The sequence below is a fragment of the Lathamus discolor genome, chromosome 3 (genome assembly GCF_037157495.1).
Source record: "Lathamus discolor isolate bLatDis1 chromosome 3, bLatDis1.hap1, whole genome shotgun sequence".
NCBI lineage: Eukaryota > Metazoa > Chordata > Aves > Psittaciformes > Psittacidae > Lathamus > Lathamus discolor.
This window is the reverse complement of record NC_088886.1, coordinates 30,126,267-30,150,271: the sequence shown is the minus strand read 5'-3', so window position 1 is coordinate 30,150,271 and position 24,005 is coordinate 30,126,267. Positions and strand designations below refer to the sequence as shown.

Below are 24,005 nucleotides of genomic sequence, written 5' to 3'. Positions count from 1 at the left end.
CCAGCACTATCAGTATTCATGGCAGAAGAGAAAAGAATCACTAACAGGTTTATAATCCCTATTACTTCATACTGGTAGGAGTTACTCCTTTGGAACTTACATTTAGGTTTTCATTGAGCAGCAGATTGAAAACAGTTCAGTAACAGCAGTAATACTAGCATTCATTGTAGAATCATAGAATCATAGAATAGTTAGGGTTGGAAACGACCTTAAGATCATCTAGTTCCAACCCCCCTGCCATGGGCAGGGACACTTCACACTAAACCATCTCACCCAAGGCTACATCCAGCCTGGCCTTGAACACTGCCAGGGATGGAGCATTCACAACCTCCCTGGGCAAGATGCCTTACCCAGTTAGGAAAGCCTTCACTCTTTTCTCCTTAAAGCAGCCTTCTTATTTTAGAATGCTGTAGAACCACTGCATTATTAATCATATTATACCAATTTAACTTCGCTTAAAGCTTTACTAAAACTGTGGAAGCTGAATTATACTAATGTAGCCATGTAAACGAGGCAGAATTAGGAGTCAAGTGTGAGTAGTCACAAAATTGAAAATATCTATCCCCCCTGTTTTTTTGTTTTGTTTTGGTTTTGGTTTTTGTTTGTTATATCTGAGGAATTTGTACACTGAATTTGGTACAGCTCTGTCTATGTGACAATGACCAGGCAGTGTTGTTATTTCTAATTCTCCAGGCAATTAGACCCATTTTATCCTCAGGTCTGGTATTTCTAAATTGGGAGTAATTAGCTTGCTGTCTGAGAGACCTGAGAAAACAAGGGAAGAAACTGTTTCTTACATCAGATAAAATGCCAATGTTCTCCACATTTTCTGTTGTCAGGTGCTTGCGCATCTCTTTCCCTTGGCTAGTTACACTATGTGAGCACAGCATTACAGGATAGTTGGAATTGCCAAGTATGATTAAAAGGTCATGTCTGAACTATAGCAAAAAATCCAGTAGGCCTTCGATAATAAAGATGAGGAATTTTTTATACGTCAGTTAAAATACGTATTTTTATCTCATTGTCACAGATGGAATGGACTAGAGAGAGCACATTAAATCCAGACAACTGCAGAATGGCCATCAGGTGGCTCTGCATCTCAGCAGTATGATCAACAAAGGTTTAATTCAGACATATTTTCATGCCCCAGCCTCTTAGTTCCAATTATCTGTATCAGAAATATTCAATTTTTCTGCTGCAGGACTAGCTATTATTTTTTATATTCATGAAATTACAGTTAGGGCATTATTTCTGTACCTTGCCCATAATAAGTACCTGGCAATATTTTAATGCTCTATTGATAGAGCTTAATATACAAAAGAGATTGCACAGACGTGGTGGTTTTATCTACAGTGTTACTGGCCCAGAAGAAACGCTGAGTGTTAAGCCTGCTAAACCTTTCCTGGAAATCACAAACCCCTAATTGCGCATTAAACCTTGTGGCAAAAATTCTGCCATCTGCTGGCCAAGGAAAAAAGTACTTGTTAAGCAGCGCGGTGCACTGGATGCAGCGTTACAGCGCTGTTCCCCGATAGGAGAAACTGGTCTTCGTGCAGAGCTCTTCAGCAGCATATCTCAAATAGATCTGGCCAGTAGCTTTCTGATAGTATATTTTTCATCAGAAAGCGCTGGTTTGTTATAATTAAAACTTTCTGTGGGAACACATCAATGAGAAATTGAAATGTTCCATTCTAAAAATACCAGAATATTCTGTTCCAATTTTTTAGGCTATAGTACTTTGATTTGTATTCCAAAATGATTAAAAAAATATTTTTTTTTACATTATAAAACCAAGAAGTCAAAATTGAAATTGTCATCTTTGTATTAAACATTCATGAATCCTCACATCATTCAACTATAGCATATTGTAAATTCAAGGCAGACAAGAATTTAGGAGTCTTGGCTTTTATTATCCTGCTCTGACCACTCAGTTTATGTCTCACTACTTGTGGTCATGTATGTATGCTGAGTGGGGAGCATATGTCAAGAGTGTGACTATCTTTTCATTCAGATGAGGGAGATCAAAGACGGGAAGAAAATCTTGTTTTTCTCATCTTTGCATCTTCTTTTATTATATTTTTGCGTTAATTACTTAAATTACTACAATAATTTAAAGAAAAACTGTTTTGAGCTTATACTAAAAATAATACACAGCTACAGCCAAAATCATAGCAGTCAATATTCAGGGAAAAAAAAAAAAAAAAAAAAGAAGCAAACAACTAGAGATAACTCTCAAGGCTTTCCTTTGCATAGCTTTGTAAGTTTACTTGTCACATGCTAAAAAGAAAAGATTGACTTTGCATTTTATCCTGCAAGGAAAGGAAAGGAATGAAAGAAGAAAATGCAGGATTTGATTAGTCATAGATCCACGAGTTATTTGTTTTCAGAAAGTATGTATAGCAGTTCTGATCATATATCACCAGTCATGACACATAATTATCTATCTATCTATCTATCTATCTATCTATCTATCTATCTATCTATCTATCTGTCTATCATCTATTATATCATATGCCTATATGGCAGCAAATTACACAACATTAAAAAAAAGTTTAGATGCATGTAACTAGGCTGAATTTATACTCACAGGGACAGTTCCTGATTTTGGATTTCATGCCTTTCAAATATATAATTTTAATGTAGTTTTTAAAGCAGTTATTAAAAAATGAAGAAAAAGAAACTGCACATGCGAAACTGTAGTGATCCCAGTTCCTGGGTTTTGTTGTGTTTTTTTCTCCTTGCCCATGGAGCAAAACTTTCATCTGCTTCTCTATCCCATTTACTCTGTTTCCATTTTTGCCACTAAGCTGCTGGTTTCTTTTGTTCTTTTCACACCATCCTTATTACTCTGTCTTTTCCACTTTTGTGTCTTCTGTCCTTTCCTGTAGCTATTTTCTCTTTCAAGATTCCACTGGATCTTCTGTGCCAAAACCTCCTGATCCTGTTCATCCCTTTCTTTTGCATCCTCTAACTGGTCTTCATCTGTCTAATTCTTCCTAACCAGTGAGGTGTTGCAATAGACGCATAGTACACAAAAGAAGGACACATTCCCAGCTGTTGAGTATGTATCTTGATGCCACAGCAATCCCAGCAGTTGGGATGAACAATTTGAGAGAATATATTTTCTGTTTCTCTGGATTTTTTGGAGGGTACTTACACTGTGCTTTCAAGGAATGTGGTCTTTTGCAACAGAATCAGTGAAGTGTTACCATTTGTAGTGCCTTATGGTTTCAATAACCTTTTACAGGACAAAATGGTAGTTTGAACTGGTGAAGTGATCTAGCGTTAAAGTATTTATTTATTGCTGAGGTTGTTTGGTTTGGTTTTGGTTTGTTTTTCTTTTTCTGAGGGGGGTATTTTTTTTTCTTGGGGGCTGGAGGGGGAGTGTCAGCTGTATAAATCATTGGCTCCATAAAGAGAAAACATATTTTAAGTTGACAGAAATACTTGGTGCTTTTTAGGTAATATATCACACCAAAAGCTCAACCTTTGGAAGATATCCAGAGCAGAAAATACAATCCATTCTCTAAATTATGCACAACCTATAGAAGAAGGCAGACAAATTGTAAGCAACTAAAGTGTTTGCATTTTTTTCATCTGTCGTATTTGTGCACCTCTACCACATGAAAATCTGTCAATCACAGTGCCTCTGCGGTGTAGTTAGCATAATGTTCATAGGGAATAAAAGAGCTGCATTATTCAGGATTTTTCCAGTTGTTCCTGGTTATATCATTCAACAGAACAACTGCTAGTGATAGAGTGGTGGTAATACTAACCTATTTAAAGAAACTGACAGGTAAAACAAGTTCACTTGTTTTATTTTGTTCTTTAAAAGCTCCTTCCAGAAAATTAGAGAAATACTATTTCAGATATCTAAGAAAGGCATCCTTGGCTTGCTTTTGTCTTATCCATATTTGATCAAGAGTCTTCATGTAATCTGCAAAATACTTTGTGGCACTTTCAAACATGATACAGTGAGATTTGATGCAGTGATTCACTTTGTACTTATAGCAATTTGAGGCAGATACAATTTTAACTTCTGCAGCTGAAGGCTGTTGACTTGCCTGGTGCCTTTACTAGACAGATTCCGAAGCATCGGTGCCATTGCGTGATTTACATCTTTACAAATATATGAAAATGCAGAGTATTGCCTTATGGTCCTAGGTCCCCAGAACTGGTGGTGACCTACTTGGGTATCTTAGCTAACAGAATAGGAGCTTTTGCCTCTTCACATTTTAAACATTTTGAAAGGCCATATTTTTTTTCTTTTTCTATATATAATTTCTGGAAAGGCTACTACAGTGTTTGAATTATAGTAAAGCATCTGAGAGATCAAAGTCTTTCATTTCATTTTGGGAAGGTGTTGAGTTTTCTGTGGCTGGACTGCTGTTTTCTACTGCAGAAGGCAAGAGATCCTCATTTGTGAATTCTCTGGGAAAGCTAGAAGGAGCTGGAATGTCCATAATTTCTTTCCATGGTTTTCCAGGGCATCTTGGGAGAGGAGATTCTGGGCGATCTGACAACCCATTAAATAGAGAAGTATCAGGAAGCATTAGTGGTTCTGCAGGTGTACTGGTTTCCTTTCTTGCAACCCCTGGGTTAACTATCTCTGATGCTGTTTCAGCACTGGATGATGGGAGAGTTGTGTTTTGGTTAAAACCACTTTCATTGGACTCCTCAGAAGATTTGGGGGTTGGATGTTTATGTTTCCCATTTTTACTGTGTTTTTTATGCCCACACCCATGACCATTTCTGTGCCTACAACCACTTTGATGTTTATACCTTCTGTCAGACTCATGATCCTTTTTATGCCCATGTTTATGCCCGTGTTCATGTCCGTGTTCATGTCTGTGTTCACGCCCATGTTCATGCCTGTGTTTATGCTTGTGTTTATGCTCAGGTTCACCTTCGCCTTCTGGTTCCTGTCCACCATCTTCTCTTGTTTCTTTATCAGGTCTTTGCTCATCTTCTTTCGTTTCTTTATCAGGTCTTTGATTTTCTTCTTCATTTTTATCAGAGCATGACATTTCGTTTGGCTGATTTAGCATAACGAGGCTTCGAAAAGGTGTGAATCCAGGAGGCCTTCTTAGTAATACAGCCTAAAAAACATTGCAATAATAGCCATATTTCTTACATAAACAAGAATGATCATTTCAGATTTGAGAGATTCAGAAGTTGGGTCATTGCAGTATATGAATCATTTAGCAGAAATATGTTATATTTTTAAAGTAAGCTAAATAATTATCTTTTCTATCTGTGATAAGTGTGGAAACAAACATCCTCCTGAATAACTCCAGAGTATTTTAGCAGTTATATGTTAAAAGAAAAACTTAAGTATCGCTGAAATATTGCCAATTTAACATGGGAATGGTACTATAGAGAGAAGAATATGTACTGGTTTTAATTTATGAAAATATAGCTGATTTCTAAGACTAAATGTCCCTGCACTTGTTAGAATACAACACTCCGATGTATAAAACCGGTTTGTGCTAAAGACAAACACATATCTGAGTACTCAGTACCAGAATGCACAAAAGATCTGGGTTGTTTTGTTGTGTGAAATGTAACTGTTCAATTTTTTGTTTCTAGATTTGACATATGCATCTCGTAAGAATGCTTAGAAATAATACATACAGGTTAAAGTTGATAATATGAAATATTCATTTGTTATTGAATAATCTCTATTTCCCACCTCTGTTAAACTAGAAGACAGAGACTGAATGCATGATGTGCAGTCACTGTCCAGTATGAGTTTCATATCTCTCCACCATTTGCAGTCTCTAGCTGCAATTCAGAGTTGTTTGGGATGGAGCTAAACTTGAAAGTTGATATGGATATTGTAGTGAAAACAAAGCAGAGAGACATTTATTGTTGATACATAATGAAACAATATGTAGTTATGAAGATGCTGAGCACAATGAAGCTACTGATTATGAATGCAAGTTAATCAATCTGACTTTATTCAGAGCATCTTCTTCATTAGGGAGTATGGGAGTCCATGCATTTATCAAAAAACCTGCAATCATCAGAACTACAAAAGTTCTGACAATAAAAGAGATTTAAATTTCATTCTGAAATTTTCAAAGTGACCCATGTTCAGGGCTAGTTAATTGTGGAGCTGGGCACAAAGGAAACTGAAAGATCTTCTTGCAGAAATTGACAACCCATGGCAGGAGATGCACTACTCATATGAAAAGATTTGCAGATGCTTTTGAAATCTGGGGAGAATAATCATTGCATTGTCAAATACATTTTTGTCTCAATTTTTAAGCCTCGTATGAAACGTAATTCAAAGGAGCTGCTGGGGCTTCATATTTCAGAGCTTAACTGATAATGCAAAGGAGTAGTTGACAAGCAGAATGTTCTCTCTGTCCTGTTGCCTTTATATTTCCGTAGTCACTGGGTTATCCCGTCTCACATTGTCATGAGACTGACTCCAGTGTAACAAGTTGCTGAGGTTAGAGGTTGAGAGGGAGGAGTGTGACATTACTGAGGTTGTTAAAAGAGCAATGTGTTCCTTTATATTTGGTACAAAGCATGTGTTCATTTGGAATGGATAAAGAATTTAATGACTGCCTTGGTTCTATGCTCTACTTACGATGATGGGTAATGAAAAGGAATCATACCATTGACCGTTCTTTGGAGCAGTTAACCTGGGGAAAGATTTTATTCTCCCATGGGATCACATGAATTTGTGCTTCACATGACAATGGTACCTGTTGACAAAACAAAACCCAACACATTCAGGCATCAAACACAAAGGAAGAGTTGTGCCAAAAAAAACCCCAAACAAACCAACAAATACAAACATTATTTTTTAGTAATACTTTTAAATACAAATATACTTAGAACTTTACCCAAATATCTATGAAATCCATCCTAGTAATGGAGACTTCTTTACTGGGACACATCTGCATAGCTTTCTGAGGTTACAGAATACCTATGTGAACACTTGAATTTAACTTTAGATTGAAGATTGGATCTTGAAAAATTGGATATTTCATCTCCAGCACTCTTGGAGCACTGTTTAATCTTGATATTCCTAAGAAATATAGTTTGTTGATGATATTTATCTCTCTAAAAAACTGGGAAATTGAACAGCATTTTTTCCTATTCAGAGCCTGCTGCAGTAATGGATTTTAAATTCTCACAGGTAAATACTGCTCATTTAATGGGAAAAGAGAGGGAAAATGAAGCCTCTTTTTCCCAACCAAATCCCTTGCCAATGGTTTCTGGCCCTACCAACATTACTTTCCAGTGTCTGGAACACATTTTTCTGGCATGAGCAGTATGCATTCCAGAAACATCATTCCTTTGCACACCAGTAACACTCCATTTTCATGTTTTCGTTAGCTGTAAGTCATAGAATGGTTTGGGTTGAAGGGGACCTTAAAGCTCATCTAATTTCAATCCCCCTGCCATGGGCAGGGACACCTTTCACTAGAGCAAGTTGCTCAAAGCCACATCCAACCTGGCCTTGAACACTGCCAGGGATGGGGCAGCCACAGCTTTTCTGGGCAACCTGTGCCAGTGTCTCACCACCCTCATAGTGAAGATTTTTTTACTGGTATCTAATCCAAATCTCCCCTCTTTCAGTTTAAATCCTTTGTGCTGTCACTATATGCCCTTGTAAGAAGTCCCTCTCCACCTTATTTGTAGGTCCCCTTCAGGTGCTGGAAGACTGTTACAAGGTCTCCCCAACTTTTTCAGCCTGTCTCCATAGGAGAGCTGCTCCAGCCCCCAGATTATCTTTGTGGCCCTCTGTAGATTTGCACCAGCAGGTCCACATCCTTTTTATGTTGGGGCTTCTAGAGCTGGACACAGTACTTTAGGTGGGGTCTCGTGAGAGTGGAGTAGAGGGGGAGAATCACCTTCCTCAACCTGCTGGCCACGCTCCTTTTAATACAGCCCAGCAGATGGTTAGCTTTCTGGGCTGCAAGTGCACACTGCTGGCTTATGTTGAGCTTTGCATCAACCGATAACCCCAAGTTTTCTCCTCAGCGCTGCTCTCAAGTCCATGGAATCAGGAGTATTGTAACTCTTTCTTTTCACAGCAGCCTCTTTCCTCCCTTTCCTTGGCTCATTAGTATCAGAAGAAAGTTCCTTTTGCTTTGCCATAAGCATTGATCCTTCAGTTGGAGTGACTCAGCGTCACTCAGTTTCAGCTTCATTTTTTATTAACATTGACACTGCCTGGGGTTACAAACAATGAAACATGTCCTGCTTGCTGAAACAAAAGTCTACTGAAAGAGGTAAGAGAACTCTGGATGTGATTTTACTTAAGTGTTTACAAGTTCTAATGCAAATGAATTTGTCCATGAGGAATATTACAGTTGGCAACGTCATCATTACTTACACTGTCTGATGTGGCTTCACAGTCTTCATTAATTTTTTCAAAGTCTGTCTTTGAACAGTTTGTCTTCCGGATTGCAAATGTTACATGATATTTTTGTCCTGCAACCTCCTGGAAAATTAGCAAGAAGACTTTCTGTGGTAAAGACATTTTATTGAAAAGGGTTCACAGGAAATTTTTCTACGAGCTTATACTCCTTGCATTCTACAAGCCCTGACCACTGGGACAATATATGTTAAGAACAATATAAAAATATTTGGCAGCAAACCTATCTGCTTCTAATCAACTTACTTTACTCCAATTCTCATTCTCAAAAATTCCAGTATTGAAATTAAAGGAAACAGAAAGGTCACAATAATATCAGCCCCACAGGTTTGGTTTTGTTGTAGTTGATGCCTATAGCAATTTCATCAATAACAAATGAAGTCATTAGAGATACTTCTGTAGAGAGCCAGATATGATGGAAGAAAAGTGGAATGTGCGTAAAATGAAGTGTGTGATGAACAGGCTCAGTTGAAAATGAACGTATTTGCCAAATGCATTAAGGAGAGAAACTGCATAGGCTCAAGAATGTGCCTGGTACAAGTTTTCCTAGTATTTTTTACAGAGCCCAAGATAACATATCTTGTGTCAGAGATAGCAGGCAAAACATGAAATTCTGTCTCTTTTAAGGTGTTTTTAATGTGTATGCATGCCAATATCAACCATGATATGAAAGATGAGAAAGAAGAATAATATTTGAACGAAGAAAAAAGGTTTAAAAAAAGAAAAAGAACTGATATTATTAGTAAGATAAAGTGAGCTTTTGAGAAAAACTCTGGTGTGCTTTTCCTGCCTTCTCCACTAGTACCATCATACTCAGACGTTGTGACCAAAGTATTTTCTAAATTACTCCACTGTCTTATTTCCACTTCTGTCCTCAACCTCTGTTTTAATACGTTGGGACTGTAAACAAGGCAAGTACTGACCAATGTTATCCTCCTAATTCCTTGTTCTTCTTTACCCAGCTCTATTTATCTGTACATCTTAAGTTATGCGCAGATACACTGAATCTAGCTGGAGTATTTTTATTAACAGAATCAGTATATAAATGAACATATTTCTCAGGGAAACTGTAAAGCCCCATTTCTTGGAGCTTAGAATAGGGTTGACAGTGTCTAAAATAACATAGAGAATATTGGTGTGGTGAAACCACATGAGTGGTTTCATCTAATCATTTTTTTTTTTACTTTAGAAGTCTAAGGTATGTTAAAAAAGGCTGGTTAAAAGTGGAGTAGATATACAGAAATCAGATAATCTGAATCAACCTTCTCTCCATGCTTTTAAAATTGTGTTGCTTAAAAAAAATATAAAAAAATCAAGAGATGGGAGGTTTTTAACTCAGTTCTGAATTCAAGCCAAGATGGATAAAACTTAGCAAGGAAAATTGCATTGATATTTCAGTTACCACATATTATCAACACTTAGAGAAAAACATTATTTTAAATAGAAATACAAACTTTAGCTAACATTCAGCTCAAACCAATAACACTGCCATGTCTGTTCCTCATCTCTGTGGTATATCCCAACCTGAACTGTCGCTGCTTCAATTTCTCCACTTTTGTAGTAGAAATCATCATTGCTTTCCGAATTATACTTCTCCATGGAAACCTTCAGTAGTTCTTTCAGTTCTGGATTGTCTTTTGCCACAGTCTTTGGACAACCAGTTTGAGTGGCAGGAATTACTGTCTCTTCAACTGAAAGAAACCAACAGATTTCAGATATAAGGAACAAAAAACTCAATGTAGATAATGGCTGGAAAAAAAGTTATAAACCTCTGCCTTCTGGAACACTTCATATTTGGCTCTATCAAATGAAACCAAAATATCTTAGAGTTTTTTATGATCAGCATGATCAGGTCTTGGTTATCTAAAAGAGTACTGCATCAGCACCTGGTGTCACATTGGACGCTTAACAGTTTACTCACAGAAACACGAATGGTGTGTGCCAATTGTGGGTAGCTAGCAAATAAAGAGAGAGAACATCTGTGCATGTGGAAAGACCTGACGCAGGTGAAATGAGAGGTGTACGTTATTGCAATGAATGAGTGTGTGGAAGAATGCCATTATCATCTCTCGAAAACAAGTTTGAATGTGTGAGAATGCATCACTTACTACATGGAGTAATACTGTATACCCTGTTGTAAAGCTCTGAAGCTATGATAACCTGTGTTGAAATAGATGGTTGGAGGAAAAAGTAGCAATAAGAAGACCATTTGGGAGTTTGACTGCAATGAACTTACAAATTCTAAGGAATTTATTTACTGGGGAAAAAGGAAAGCCTCTAACATAAACGTAAATATAGCTATGCAATAGAAAATGAACAATGGTAGCATCATTAGATGAATTACCAATTTTGGACAAAATCTTAAAGCCCGCAGCTCTTTTTGCTTTCAAAAGAATACATTGGCATTCTTTGGAATGTTAGAAGAAGCTACTATTTAAACAATATTATATTAACTTCCTTGTCATTGTGGTGGAAAAGGAATTAATTCTTGTAGGACAGTTATACTCATTGAGTTTGTTAATCTCCAAGTCAGAGTCAGCAACCACTTCCATGTAATAGAAATAGGGCAGATAGAATTTAACTTTTAGCTATATAAGAAATACTTGTAGGAAGTGTAAAGTCTGTGGTCATTTTTCATTAAGAGTCAGTGCTTTTCTGGTCCCAGAAGAATTACTTTTTTGTTGTTATCTGTTTTCATCTCTTGTATTTTTATTTTGTCTTTATTTTTACAATTGTAAAAAAACATTGAAAAGTGCAGAACTTGGCAAATTGATAGTGCCTGTGACATACCTGGAAGCTTGCACTGGCTTGCAATGTCCACAATCACTTCCTGAAGACTTTGATATGCTTTGGCATCACATTTACCTACACGCTAGAGTAAAAAACATGAAACAGCTTGTTACTTAGAAATAATGAACAAGCTCATGCTCTAAGTGAGCATACTGCTAAGTCAAGCATACTACTAATAATTCATTCCTTCCTTCAATATACTGGGAAGAAGAAGCCTCACAGGCAGTCTGCAGAGCCAACAAATGATTTGGGTTCAAAAGGACCACTCAGGGAAAATAAAACCATAAAAGAGAAGCTAAATGGACTATTTGTATGTGTTCATTACAGAAACAGGGAGGTTTACAAGCCAGAATCCTGTTTAGTAGAGAACTCACTGGCATTTTTGTCTCAAACTGTGAAGACCAAAAATATTACGAAATTAACAAATCAAACATTATTAAGTTTCTTGTATTTACTCAGGTGTTCTAAAGAAACAATGGTAGATGGCTTGCTTAAAATTGTCTTGGTATTTTAGAGCTGGAAGAAAGCAGCTATCGATCCAGTTCTTTTTTAAAAAGGTTATAAACCCATAGAACTGATGTCTGTACCATTCCAGTGATTAGAAATAGTTGTAAGGAAAGAAATTACGGGGCATGAATACATCAAGGAGAGACCCAGGTTTCTGTAGTAAACAGAAGTCATATTTTGCAGATTTATCAAAGTTCTTCAAAAGCATCAAGAAAAGTGGGTAAAGAGACCTGTTGATAAAGTATATGTAGATTTTAAAAAAGGTTTCAGTGAAGTCTCTTATCAAAGACTCTAAAAGAAACTAATCAATTGTAGAATAAGATCTTAGGGCTCTGACAGATACTGTTTTCAAAGCATCCATAAAAATATCTGCTTAGTTGTTGGTTTAGAAAAAATAATAAAAAATAATATCAAGGCTTATTGTCCAGGTTAAAGAGAATGCTATTATGCTCCACTGAAGTAGTTCTGTGGTTCACATGTATGTTGGATACAGGGTGCTCCCTGTATCCTCCCATTTCAAAATGAATAGTACAGAGCTAAACAAAGGTGTGAAACAACATCCATGGAATTTGGTCATTCCAATGTATGGAATATTCTTGGAATATATATTCTAATAATATCTGCTGATGATCTATTAGCAAGGCTTCTTAGCAGTTCAGGGGATAAGCAATAAAAATCTAATCCCACTAACCCTGTGTGATCAAAGCACTATGTGAATGAGGTGACAGAAGTCATTACCTCTAGGTGACAGGCTGGAAAATTCAGGCTCAAGCAGATTGAGTAACTTACTTGAGGTTTAAGGGCAAGTGTGGGTAATTAAAAGATTTGCTTTACCTAGTTTATTCTAACTCTTCTATTATTTACCAGTGTTGTCATTCTTTCCTTTTTTGATCAATGCCTCTGAAACATGCCAAAGCATTCTTGAGACATCCAAGGAGTAAGTTTTGAGCAAGAGAGGCTCTTGAATGTAACACTTAACAGTGCACTTCCAGAACAGCTGAAGCAGATGTGAGTTGGGACTCCTGTGGCTCCTCCCCTCCCATTTGCCACCACTGTTAATTACTATTCATGTTCCTGCCCTCTACCTTGTATTTGCAGAAGCACTTTTCTTCGTTCATTGAGAGGCAGTTAATTCTGTTCCAGATCAGAGGAAATACCTGGTTTTGCAATACTGTTTAGCTAGTGTATGTATGTTTGTTAATGAGTGTCTTTTGAAGCTCTCTTATTTGGACTATGGTAGGGGTAAAGTGTACAAAGAAAAGTACTTTTCTTTGAAAATATGTCTTAAGATGGAAAAATAGCACTTATTTTAATTATCAGGTTTGGGGCTGTACCTGAGTAACTCCTTGAATATCTGGATAAGAGCTTCTCAAGGGATTTATTATATGGGTAAGACTCTTTAGATTCTGTAGAGCAATCTGTAAGCATTTCAGTGGTCATCTTATTAACCAATTCAGGAGAAGACAGATGTTTTAATTGCATAAATAGACAGCTGTCTACAAGCCTGGATTTAAACTTCATTCGCAAAGTGAAGCAAGACTATAAATATTTTCTTGAGCTAGATACTAATGATTATTTTTTAATATGATATTTTCTCAAGTAACGAATTTTGAAGATTACTTACACCTCTGGAAGTGGTTTTGCACTCTGGAGTTAAATCTTGAAATTGGTCTTTGGAGCAATTAGTCTCCTCAATTTCATATTTAATTGCATAATTCCATCCAGCTACCACCTAGAACAGATATTTTGGAGATACATTATGTAAACCAATATAAACTTGGAACTTAAACAATTAAATGTGATTAGCAAAGAAAACAAAACAACTTTTCTCGTGCCTTCCATCCATCAGATCACCTTGCAGTCATTGAGCCATAGAATATTCATGGAGAGAAAAAAAAAAAACACCCAAGCTTGTTCTTGTGATACGAAAGTTAAACTAAGTCTTGCATACTCTAGAAGCACACTTTGTATTTAGATTCCACTTCTCCTGGGAAGCCTGCAGCCTCATAATGGTTGGTTTCTTGTGCTTTTCTCCAAAGTATGTGTAACTTATTACTCCCAGTGACAGGAAGCTGGTCTAGATAGATGACTATACTAATATAGCTTGGCAAGTCCTATGTTCCTGAGCATGGGACATAGTAAAGAAGTATCTGAATAATGTAACTGCTGACATCATTTGTTATTGACTGTCCTGCATTTATCATCTACCTATAATTCTGTCTGCCTTCCCCTGTCCTCTGTTTTGTCCAGATTTGTGACCCTTTTTTTCATTTTCTGTCCTGGAAGTGATTCAGTTTTCCTCACTATGGCTACTGCTGCTCACCCATGAAATCTCTCCAAGTCACAGTGTTGGGCTAGAAAGGGAAATAAGAATCAAATATAAGAACTTTCCATTCCAACTCAATGAAGTGGAGGTCTCTGACTACTCTCTGTTGGCCAGAAGTGACATGATGGTTCTCTTTCCAGCTGCTGGATTTTAGTCTGTTTGTGACATTTTGTCATGTAGCTTAAATGTTGTGCAATCTTGTCCTTCAGCTAAGAGGATCATTGCTATCAGTAAATAGAGAGAGGACAGTCTGAATTTAATCTCAAATTGATATGAGGTCAAATTGATATGAGATAGAAATGCTTTTTGGCTAGGTAAATACATATACATGCAAAGAAAAGGATCTGTATTTTGTGTTAGGTTATATACTGGTTAAAAAACAAATAAGAAACTCTGCTTTCTAGCAGCAATCACACTATCCAAGGGAAGGCCTTTCACAGGGAAATAATTGTTGCTTGCAATACCAGCTGACACAGAATTTCTGCAACTTGAGAAGTCACTTCTTGCAAAGCAGATATTCCTGTGTGCAGAAATTTTTCAGCAAGTAGCATGTTGGTGTTCTGTTTTTTTTTACCCAGTTTTCCCATGTGGGGTTTACTTGTCCTGTAGTGTATAGCAGCTGCTGCATATGAGCCCTAATGCATTGACTGCTGCTGTTTGAGTGGCTGAAGTGTATATGAGACATCTGTGCTAGCTGGGAGTTTTGGCACAGCACCTAGGATAGATCTGCTCCTGCTGGAGCTTCAGGATGAGGCCAAGTAGAATACCCAAGAGTCTCGAAGATGACACAAGGTGCCTGTGTCAGCAGTGAATGCAAATAAAATGGGACTGAACACTGGTTAGATGGAACTGCAGATAAAGTATGTTTGCCATCAGTTTGTAAAGTTGAAAGCTCCGAAAATCCAGTAGGTAACGATTTATGATTTCTCATAAATGAAGAGAATTATTTACAGGGTCTACTCTATATGTATTTTGTATACTTTTATTGTGAATTATAAGCTAACTTAGAAATCAGAAACATGTACATAAAACAATCAGGGTCTGGAGTTTTGTGGGGGGTTTTTTGGTAAAATTTAGAGAAAAATCGTACACAAACCTGTCTGGTAGCTTCTTTTATTTCCACAAGCTTAAAAAGGGCAGGTTCAGCACTGTGCTTGTTAAACTTCTGAATGGCTTGTTTCAGAATTTCCAACACTACTGAACTGTCACTTGATATAGGATGAAAGCATCCAAGACATGTAGCCTGAGTAAGTGTTATCTTTGGCGTAGCTGCGACAAAACAAACAAAACAAAACAACACAACAACAAAAAAAAGGACTTAATGTAAAACAGCCCCAGGTTTTAATTTTTCCTATGTGGGAATGAGAGAAAAAGCTCAATGAGCTAGAACCTTTCTTGCATTTAATTGGGATGAGCAAAACCCACATTTCAGTTTCAGGGCCTGCGAAGGCATTCACTGCATCATGGTTTTGTCTGGGGGGGGTGGGGCATCCATGACATTAGGATCTAGGCGTGGTTTCAGCAGCAGACTTCATTCAAAGGGGTGGGTGAGTTCAGGAGTCATTGAATCTCCGAACCTGACACCATCCAGGGAAAGTCATCACTCATTCAGTCAGGCTAGAGCCACTGGAGGCTACAACTTAGGAGATGTTCTTTCAGATTCTTCAAAGCTCAACCACTGTGGGCAGCTGCTTACTGTCCTCCCCATGTTTCAGGGTGGGGACTTTGGCAGGTGTGTTTTGGCTCACCCATGTGAACTGCTCTGACTTTGAGCTTCTTCAGGACTGTAGTTGAACTATGTTACTGCTGTGCTGTTTGAAACCCCTGCTAGTCACTGTGGTCGCCGGTTACCACATGGTGTTACCTTCAGGATTAACCAACTGGATTGTTTGTGCATAGACAAGCTTGATGGGGATGCTCAAACTTCTGTTTCCTACTGCTAATCCTATTAATTCTCTTTCCTTTCTAGTAATCATGGATTGGATTTTCATACATTAATTTTATAGTTCAGTACATAAATTAATTTCATGATTCAGTGAGCTTGAGAATGAAAGTGGGACAGTATGTGGTCTCTATGGAATTGAAGTAAAATTTGTGTGCCTTATCCTCAGCTGGCTTAAACTGGTTTTAATGGAGGTAAGCCAGCTTCCACCAGCCAGAAACCAGTCCAGAGTCAGTATGAATAAACTGTTCTACCAAGAAGGCTGCTACCTGACATGGTGGGGAAATCCCTCACCAGATAGGATCTATTGTTTTACTCTTTCTGTTTTAATCCTTCAGATTTGGTTTGTCTCTTCTGTACATTGTGAATATCTCAGTGTAAACAATACTATTTAGTCTTAGCTCTCCAAGGGGTACTTGAGTGAAGTCCTGCCCTTCATATTTTTACCATCACTTTTCTTGACTGACAAATATATGCATGTTACAGAAAAATGTGACCATGTTTCCAAGGAGTAATCACAAAGTAGATAATAAAACATAAAGTGACTATGGTACCAACATTTTCATAAGTGCTGAACATACGTGTATTCTTTTTTCAGAATGCAATGACTTGCTAAAAGGAGATGAGCTTCTTAGGCTGAATAGATAATTAATTTATGTATGTTTTATTAGTTTTCTAAGCAAAGATTCAAATGCAAATTTCCTTCCCATGCATTCTCTGTGGGATTCACACAGCTTCTACTGGCAACTAGATGTCACCATTGCCCCACAGATCCGTCTAAACCAAGTGGTGTTTATTCTGTAGCAGAACATGGATTTTGTGTGTACTGCAGTTCCTAGAATGACACTGGCTGTAGGTATAGACATTTAGCTTTAAACAAGGTAATTAGGAGCAAAAACCCGCAAGCTCCCAGCTACCGGTTAGTTTAAAACTAGCTTGGATATGTCTTACATGAACACGGGGCATAAGCACATAGAGATCTCAGTTGTAAAGCTTTAAAGCACTGATCTCTTTGTAATACAGAAAATTACTATGTGAACATAGTCATATATGAATGTCTTACAGGCAAGAAATGTAGTACTGCTTATTGCTAAGGTCTAAAAGATATCACAGTTTCTTATACATAATTATGTAACTGCTAGATTTTTATTTTATTTTATAATTTTTTTTTACGGGGGTAAATGTTATTTTAGTGTACAAACAGAAATAATTAGTAATTTTTACTTTGGAGAAAATTAAGATACAATTTTGTCATATAGTTCTTTGCTAATAATTTCTGGTGCAATTTTATACTTGAATAAATAAAGACAAAATTCAAAGCATGAGAAGCGGTATCGAATCTCTGAGTTACTGATATGTTTTCATCTTAACCAAATTCATTGTAATTTGGTATAATTCCAGTGTTTGAAGAAACTTACTACACCTGCACGTGCTGGTTTTCATTACCCTGGACAGACACTGACAGTGCTTCACTGACTTAGTCTATATGTACATAATTGTGAAGTGAAATTTTGTCTTTAACATGTAGTTGGTTTATGGCTGACTTTGTTTAAACCACGACATTGCTTAAGGATGATTATTTATAAATGTCTGAATAGAACAATAAGGAGCTCCTATCTTTAAAATCACCTGAAAGTTGCAGTATTATGTATTTCCCATTCTTGCTTGTCAATGTGTTTGTTGAATGCTGCCCCAAACAGTTCCATACCTGGAAATATTTTGCAGTCTTGTGAAACATTACTTGTTTTTTCAGCATTATTCATGTGAATCCGAGCTGTGCATTCTCCTGTTTTCTGCAAAAACATATGATAACATTTGTCTTAAACTTGCTGAAGAAAAAGGCAATATTATATATTCCTGTAGCTGTTGAACAAAGTTGACAGTTGCAGATTGAGTTTGGGGAACAAGTTCATATTTACACTTGCAGTAATATCTAATTTGCTGTTTTGTTACCCAAAAAGGAACAGTTTTGTTTGTGAGAAGAATAGGAGATGAACTGAGCAGATAGTTTAAAAGATTGATTTGTATCATGATTGATGCATATTAATTAACTAAAGAATTTGCAGTCAGAATAATGGAACTGAACACATCCTCATAAATGAAGTCTGTGTAAATTTTGTATTTGCATCATTTCCACGCTGCTAGGACAAGATATGCCGCAATGACCATGGCATTTCACGTTGATTCGTATGGTATCACAACCATCCCTTTTTTTGCATTGTGTAATGTGGGAAATAACAGTGACTTCCACTGGATATATGTAGTGTTCCTGCCTGCTATGTGTGCCCAAATTGTATTTCCTTTAGGTGCTCTCTAGTAGCATGAGCCAGACATGTTTTATACTGCTAAAAGTCCTCTGTAAATTTTCTGCCACGGTGGCTTCCATGTCAGTATTTTTGTTGGTGCAGATCTGAAGTAAATTTGATTGTGCAAGTTTCCATTATACATAATTAACAGAAAGTTTTATAGCCCTCATACTCTCCGTGTATCTTATGTTGAATTTATGGTGAACCTTCCTATTGAAGCACTGAAATGTTCCCTTCTGTACATATTCAGGATTATAATGGTAAACTCATTTTATAATGGTTAACTTTAATGTTGTAAACATTTCTGTACTGTACTTTAATTCTCTCAGAAGCAACAAAAGCTAAATTTTCTGCTATATTTTTCCCCAAGCAGCTGCAGTCCTGGTCATTATGCTGATATTTCTGTACAGAAGACTTTTAAAGAGAACAGATACTTACAGCCTCTGCAGATATTTTGTAATCACAGTCTTGCCAGAGTTTGTTTTCCTCAGTGGCACAAGTGGTTTCTCGTATTCCATATTTCACATAGAACTGTGCGTCAGGACCTGCCTGGATGAAAATATGCATGTCATTGTTTGTGTAGTGATAGATCAGGTGAAAAGATAAGAGCTTCAAAAGGTAAACACTATCCATTTTATAGTATTGTCTCAGATTAGCTACTGGTCTCCATACAAGGTCTCCCAAGTCTTCATAGTTCAACAATTAACTTATCTAATTATATTAATGAGCCCTTATTTACAAAGGTAGGTAATATGTTGGAAGTATGTTGACACAATAGATGCAGTATGCTCAGCCACCTTCATTTTAAATTATAGTACCAAGATTTTTAAAACCAGAAATAAGTAGTTATATTCATACTCATATTGAAATGTACTCCAAATAAGCAAATTTGGGTTGCTGTTCAAATAGTTAGCATAATTACCAGCTTGGACTGTGCTCCTGTCTGACTCCTTCACTCTTACTCTTGGCCTTCTCCCAGATCTGTCTACTTTCCTTCTGTACAATTCTATAGGCAGTCCAGAAACAGCAGCCAGCAACCCTCAGGCAGGCTGGCTGTGCCCAAACTGCCTTTACACTATAGTAACAGGGTATGTCGGCTGCCTTGCCTACTTGGTGGAAAGGGGTGAGGAGAGCATATGCTCTGGAGACAGCCTTTGGCAGTGCCTGCAGTTTTCCTCTAGGCGTTGAAGGCTGTGCTGCTGATGAGGGTAGATTATATAGATAAGTATATTATGATATTTCATCCATAAGAGAAAATACAGACAATGCATTAAGTGAAGTTAGGCCTGGCCTCTGGATCAGTTTCTGATGTTGGTAAATTAGGAGGGGCAGTTTCTCCTTGACATAAACTGAGTAGAGAGGCTGTGCCTACAGGTAGCATTAACACGCGGCAAGGTTTGTGGTAAATCCTGTATAGGAAATATAAAGCCGGAAATCACTAGTCTTTCACAGCCACTAAAGCTGCTCTTCCGAAGTGCTTTTTCTAGTACAAACGCAGGCAGCTGCTGGACTTTAACACCAGTTATTCTCAAATGATACTGCTGGAGAATAAATTATAATTCTTGCCTTAGTGGTACCAAGAAATTGAAGCTGAGCTGATGCAAGTGGAACATACTGGATTTACACTTGTGTAGACACAGAACTAGATTCTGTGTTCTCTCAGTTTCTGTTGCATATTGCTACAACTACAGAAGTGTAGAGGTACCTGACATAATGGTTGAAGGTTGTAAAACAGGATGAAAGAGTCTCTAAAAATGTAATGGGCTTAATCCTCAGCAGGTATAAATTAACATTTATGGAGCTGCATCAGATCATATTATTGGGGATGTGGACTTAAAAAGAGCTGAATTCCATTTTCTGTTACAGTGTTCTAAGTCTGCAGTAAATCAACTCAGTGAGTAAATGAAAGAACTGAGAGAAGACATTGTTTCTGTATTTGTTGTTGGTCTATTTCATTATTATAATGAATAGCTATGCCTTTAACTGGGGCAGGTTCAGTCTTTCACCAGTCAGCCTTTATGCTTTATTACCTTATCAATAATGAATGTACATGAATATGTAATACCCAGCTATTTAATTAATGCATTCAACATTGTGAGACTAATGATGAGCAAAGTCTATACTCTTTTTAGAAAAAGAGTAATGAATATGAGGAAATCTCTATTGCAGATTCCTTTTTTTTACTTAACATCATAGTCAGATCAATGATTCAAAGTAATAACTGATTTCTGTCTCAGATCTTTAAGGAAAGAAAAGATGGATATCTAGAGAAAGATAAATAATAATTGCAATAAACATGTTCTTAAAAACAGAACATTGTTTAAGATAAAATACTGAAACTAATACCTGTCCTCTGGGACTGTCAGCAAAAGGAAGGTGATGTTACAGCTATGATATAATGATATTTGCATTTGGCTGTTGTTAAAGATGTGTGTTGTTCAATGAGGACAGTGGGACTATCCATTTGCTTAATATTAGTTGCATAAAGGGTTTGCCAGATTTTAGTCTTTGTCACTACATGATAAAATCTCCCCAGTTTGAAAACAGGAAAATCAGAGGGTAGGTACCATGGGACGTGAGTAGTTTACTCTAAAGCATTTAGCAATTCATGTCCCCTTTCTGGGTAGAAGTGTCTTGTGGTTTTGTAGTGCAAAATATTCTCTCTGACACTGGGTTTCTTATATTTTACATCTGAAAAGCCAATCCAGTAGAAAAAAATGCTAATGATGTTTTCAAGTAAAGTAATGCTTGTCATTATTATGGTAATGCCTTCTTTGTATGCCTCTCAGAGGTAAATACCCTTTTGTTAGATTAACACTATGCAGAAGGACTCCAGGCAAAGGATCATGTTTCATTCTTTTTTTCTTCTGTAATTTTAGCTGTCACCCTATTTGTCTAAACTGCTACCTAGTGCTTTTAGATAGAGCTGTGACTTGGGACTAGTGTCAATCAAATAAGAGTCACAGATAATTTATTCCCAGTATTGCCAAATTTTATGAGGTCTTTCTTCTTCATATGTGCTACCAGCTCTTCCCAAATCAAGGTAATATTCACATTTTTTAGAAAGTATGGTTTTGCCATTGATCTGACAACCTTACTGATGATGGAAAGGGATAGGATTCCCAGCACAGAAAGGAGAATTGAGAGTGGACTAGTAAGACACAAACTGTATTAGTGGTAGAAACGTTCTATTCTTCAGTCCCTGAATTAATAAGCGGTTCACCAGCACACAAAGTTCTGTTGATAAGAACATAATATATGTTCCTTGTCAGAGTAGTGAGTATCTTACTGTGCAAGTAATTTCTTTGGGTTTTTTAAATGTTCTGGAATATGGTTTGCTGTCATGCTTACTTTCTTATGAAGGAGAGAGAGAGAATCTGATTCAGAGTGCATGAACAACTCAAACCTCTTTTTTTTTTTTCTTTCAAAATCTACTTACAGTTCTCTTGGCTTCCATCACCATGTGTAGAGCAAATTGATTACCAGTTGCTATGTCTCCATTGTATTTCTTCAGTGCTGCGTCGACAGCTTTAAAGACATCAGGATCATCACAGTCCAAAAACTCGAATAGGAGAGGGGTGGCTCTGCTAGAGAAAAAGCTACAGCAGAGTGCTACTACAATAAAATAGATCATAATTAGATTTAAAAAAGCCCCCCCCCCCCGAATTAGAAGGCTCTTTAAAAACCAAATGGAAAAGGAATGCTTGACAGGGTTTTAGTCACCTCTCCTGTTTTTCAGGAGCTACAGCTAAGTAAACAGAATGAGTGGGTTGCTGGGTTTGGTTGGTTTTCATCATACCCTGTTTATACTGCAAATAAACTTCTGAGTTTATCTATATGAACTTTATGTGGTCACCAGAATGACACTAGGGTTATCCACCTGCCATCAAGATAACAGGATAAATGGCTGCAGCTGGGGACAGGATTAGACTAAGTAGGATGGCCCCCAGGCAAAAGAGAAAGCAGAATGTTTATAGGTTTCTAGCTTCTTTAAGTCTAAACTGCTACTGAGAATCTGTTTTTGAAGGCTTAAGTAAAACACCCAAGAAGGTCACAGTGGCAATGAAGTTCTGGTTCTGGACAACAACCCTGTAAATTTTATAGATCTGTTTAGTGTTCAGACTGCAATAGTTCTGAGAAGTCAGAACATGTTTGAAAAAGCCTTTGGACAGATGCATATCATTGAATGTCGTGTAACTCTTCAATAACACTTGATAAACCTTGTCCTTCATGCTACTCTTGGAAGGGTCCATCTTTGCTGCCTTATGACAGCTACCTTTGGACCATGGATTGGTTAGTCTTCAGAATGTTTTGTTACTGTTACAGGCAGGGAAAGTGATGCCCAAGAACAAGTGATTAAGTAATGTTGCCTGTGTCTGTCAGAGCCAGAATTAGAGCTGGCTGGGAACATCTGTGGGAACATCTGGTGCTTATCTCCAGTGCTGAGTACCAAATAGCTTTGCTTTAAATCTGCAAATGCTTTAGGATTGCCTCAGCTCCATTGTTCTAGTTGTATCTTGCTGTATTGAGTTTGCATGGCAAGGTTTTGGTAGTGGGGATGTACAGGTGTGGCTTTTGTGAGAAGCTGCTAGAAGTTTCCCCCGTGTCCAATAGAGCCAATGCCAGACAGCTCCAAGATGGAGCTGCTGCTGGCCAAGGCTGAGCCATTCAGCAAATGGCAGTGACTCTGGGATAACATATTAAGAAGGGGGCGGGGGCGGGGGGACCTGCACAATAGCAACTTCAGCTGGAGAGGGGAGTGAAAATATGAGAGAGTAATAGCCCTGCAGACATGAAGATCAGTGAAGGAGGTGCTCCAGGTGTTGGAGCAGAGAAACCCCTGCAGCTCATGGGGTGGCCCATGGTGAAGCAGGCTGTCTCCCTGTAGCCCCTGGAGGTCCATGGTGGAGCAGGGGGATGCTCAAAGGAGGTTGTGACCTTGTGGGAAGCCTGCACTGGAGCAGACTCCTGGCAGTACCTGTGACCCCATGGAGAGAGGAGCCCACGTTGGAGTAGGTTTGCTGGTAGGACTTGTGACCCAGCAGGGACCCACACTGGAGCAGTCTGTTCTTGAAGGACTGCACTCTGTGAAAGTGACCTGCACTGGAGCAGTTCATTAGGAACTGCAGCCTATGTGAAGGACTCATGGTGGAGAAGTTAGTGCAGGCTTGTCTCCTGTGGGAGGGATCCCACTCTGTAGCAGGGGAAGAGTGTGAGGAGTTCTCTGGGGAGGAAAGAGCGGCAGAGACAATGTGTGATTCTGTGACCACAACCCCCTTTCACTGTTCCCCTGCACCACTGGAACGGGAGGAGATAGAGAATTTGGGAATAAAGTTCAGCCTAGGAAGAAGGAAGAGATGGGTGGAAGGTGATTTTAAGATGCAGTTTTATTTCTCATTATCCTACTCTGATTTCATTTGTAATAAACTAATTTCTCCAAGTCAAGTCTGTTTTGCCCTTGACAGTAATTGCTGACTGATCTCTCCCTGTCCTTATCTCAACCCACGAGCTTTTGGTTATATTTTCTCTCCCCTCTCTAGCTGAAGAGGGGAGTGGTGGAGTCCAGCTGGGGTCAACCCACTGCATTTGCTACAAGTTTTGCTTAAAGAAAATGCACTTTAGAGGCTTTGTGGATAAACTGTGCCAGAAATAAGGTTGTTCATACGTGGTAAGGCACTTTAAAAAATTAGACAACCTCCATTCAGTTACACAAAATGCTGTTTTCCCATTTTGTTT

At 37.8% G+C, this 24,005-nt stretch overlaps 1 protein-coding gene across 1 annotated transcript; it reads right to left on the bottom strand.

Moving 5' to 3' along the window:
• Window positions 1-3,801: 3,801 nt before the first annotated feature.
• On the bottom strand, window positions 3,802-22,013 carry KNG1 (kininogen 1). Its single transcript, XM_065674458.1, has 10 exons — window positions 21,709-22,013; window positions 18,708-18,818; window positions 17,672-17,756; window positions 15,118-15,290; window positions 13,320-13,427; window positions 11,189-11,270; window positions 9,923-10,089; window positions 8,357-8,464; window positions 6,627-6,716; window positions 3,802-5,099 (listed from the first exon to the last, which is right to left on the bottom strand). Exons 1-10 carry the CDS (start codon window positions 21,901-21,903, stop codon window positions 4,311-4,313), a joined length of 1,908 nt encoding a protein of 635 aa, XP_065530530.1. The 5' UTR covers window positions 21,904-22,013; the 3' UTR covers window positions 3,802-4,310.
• Window positions 22,014-24,005: the final 1,992 nt, after the last annotated feature.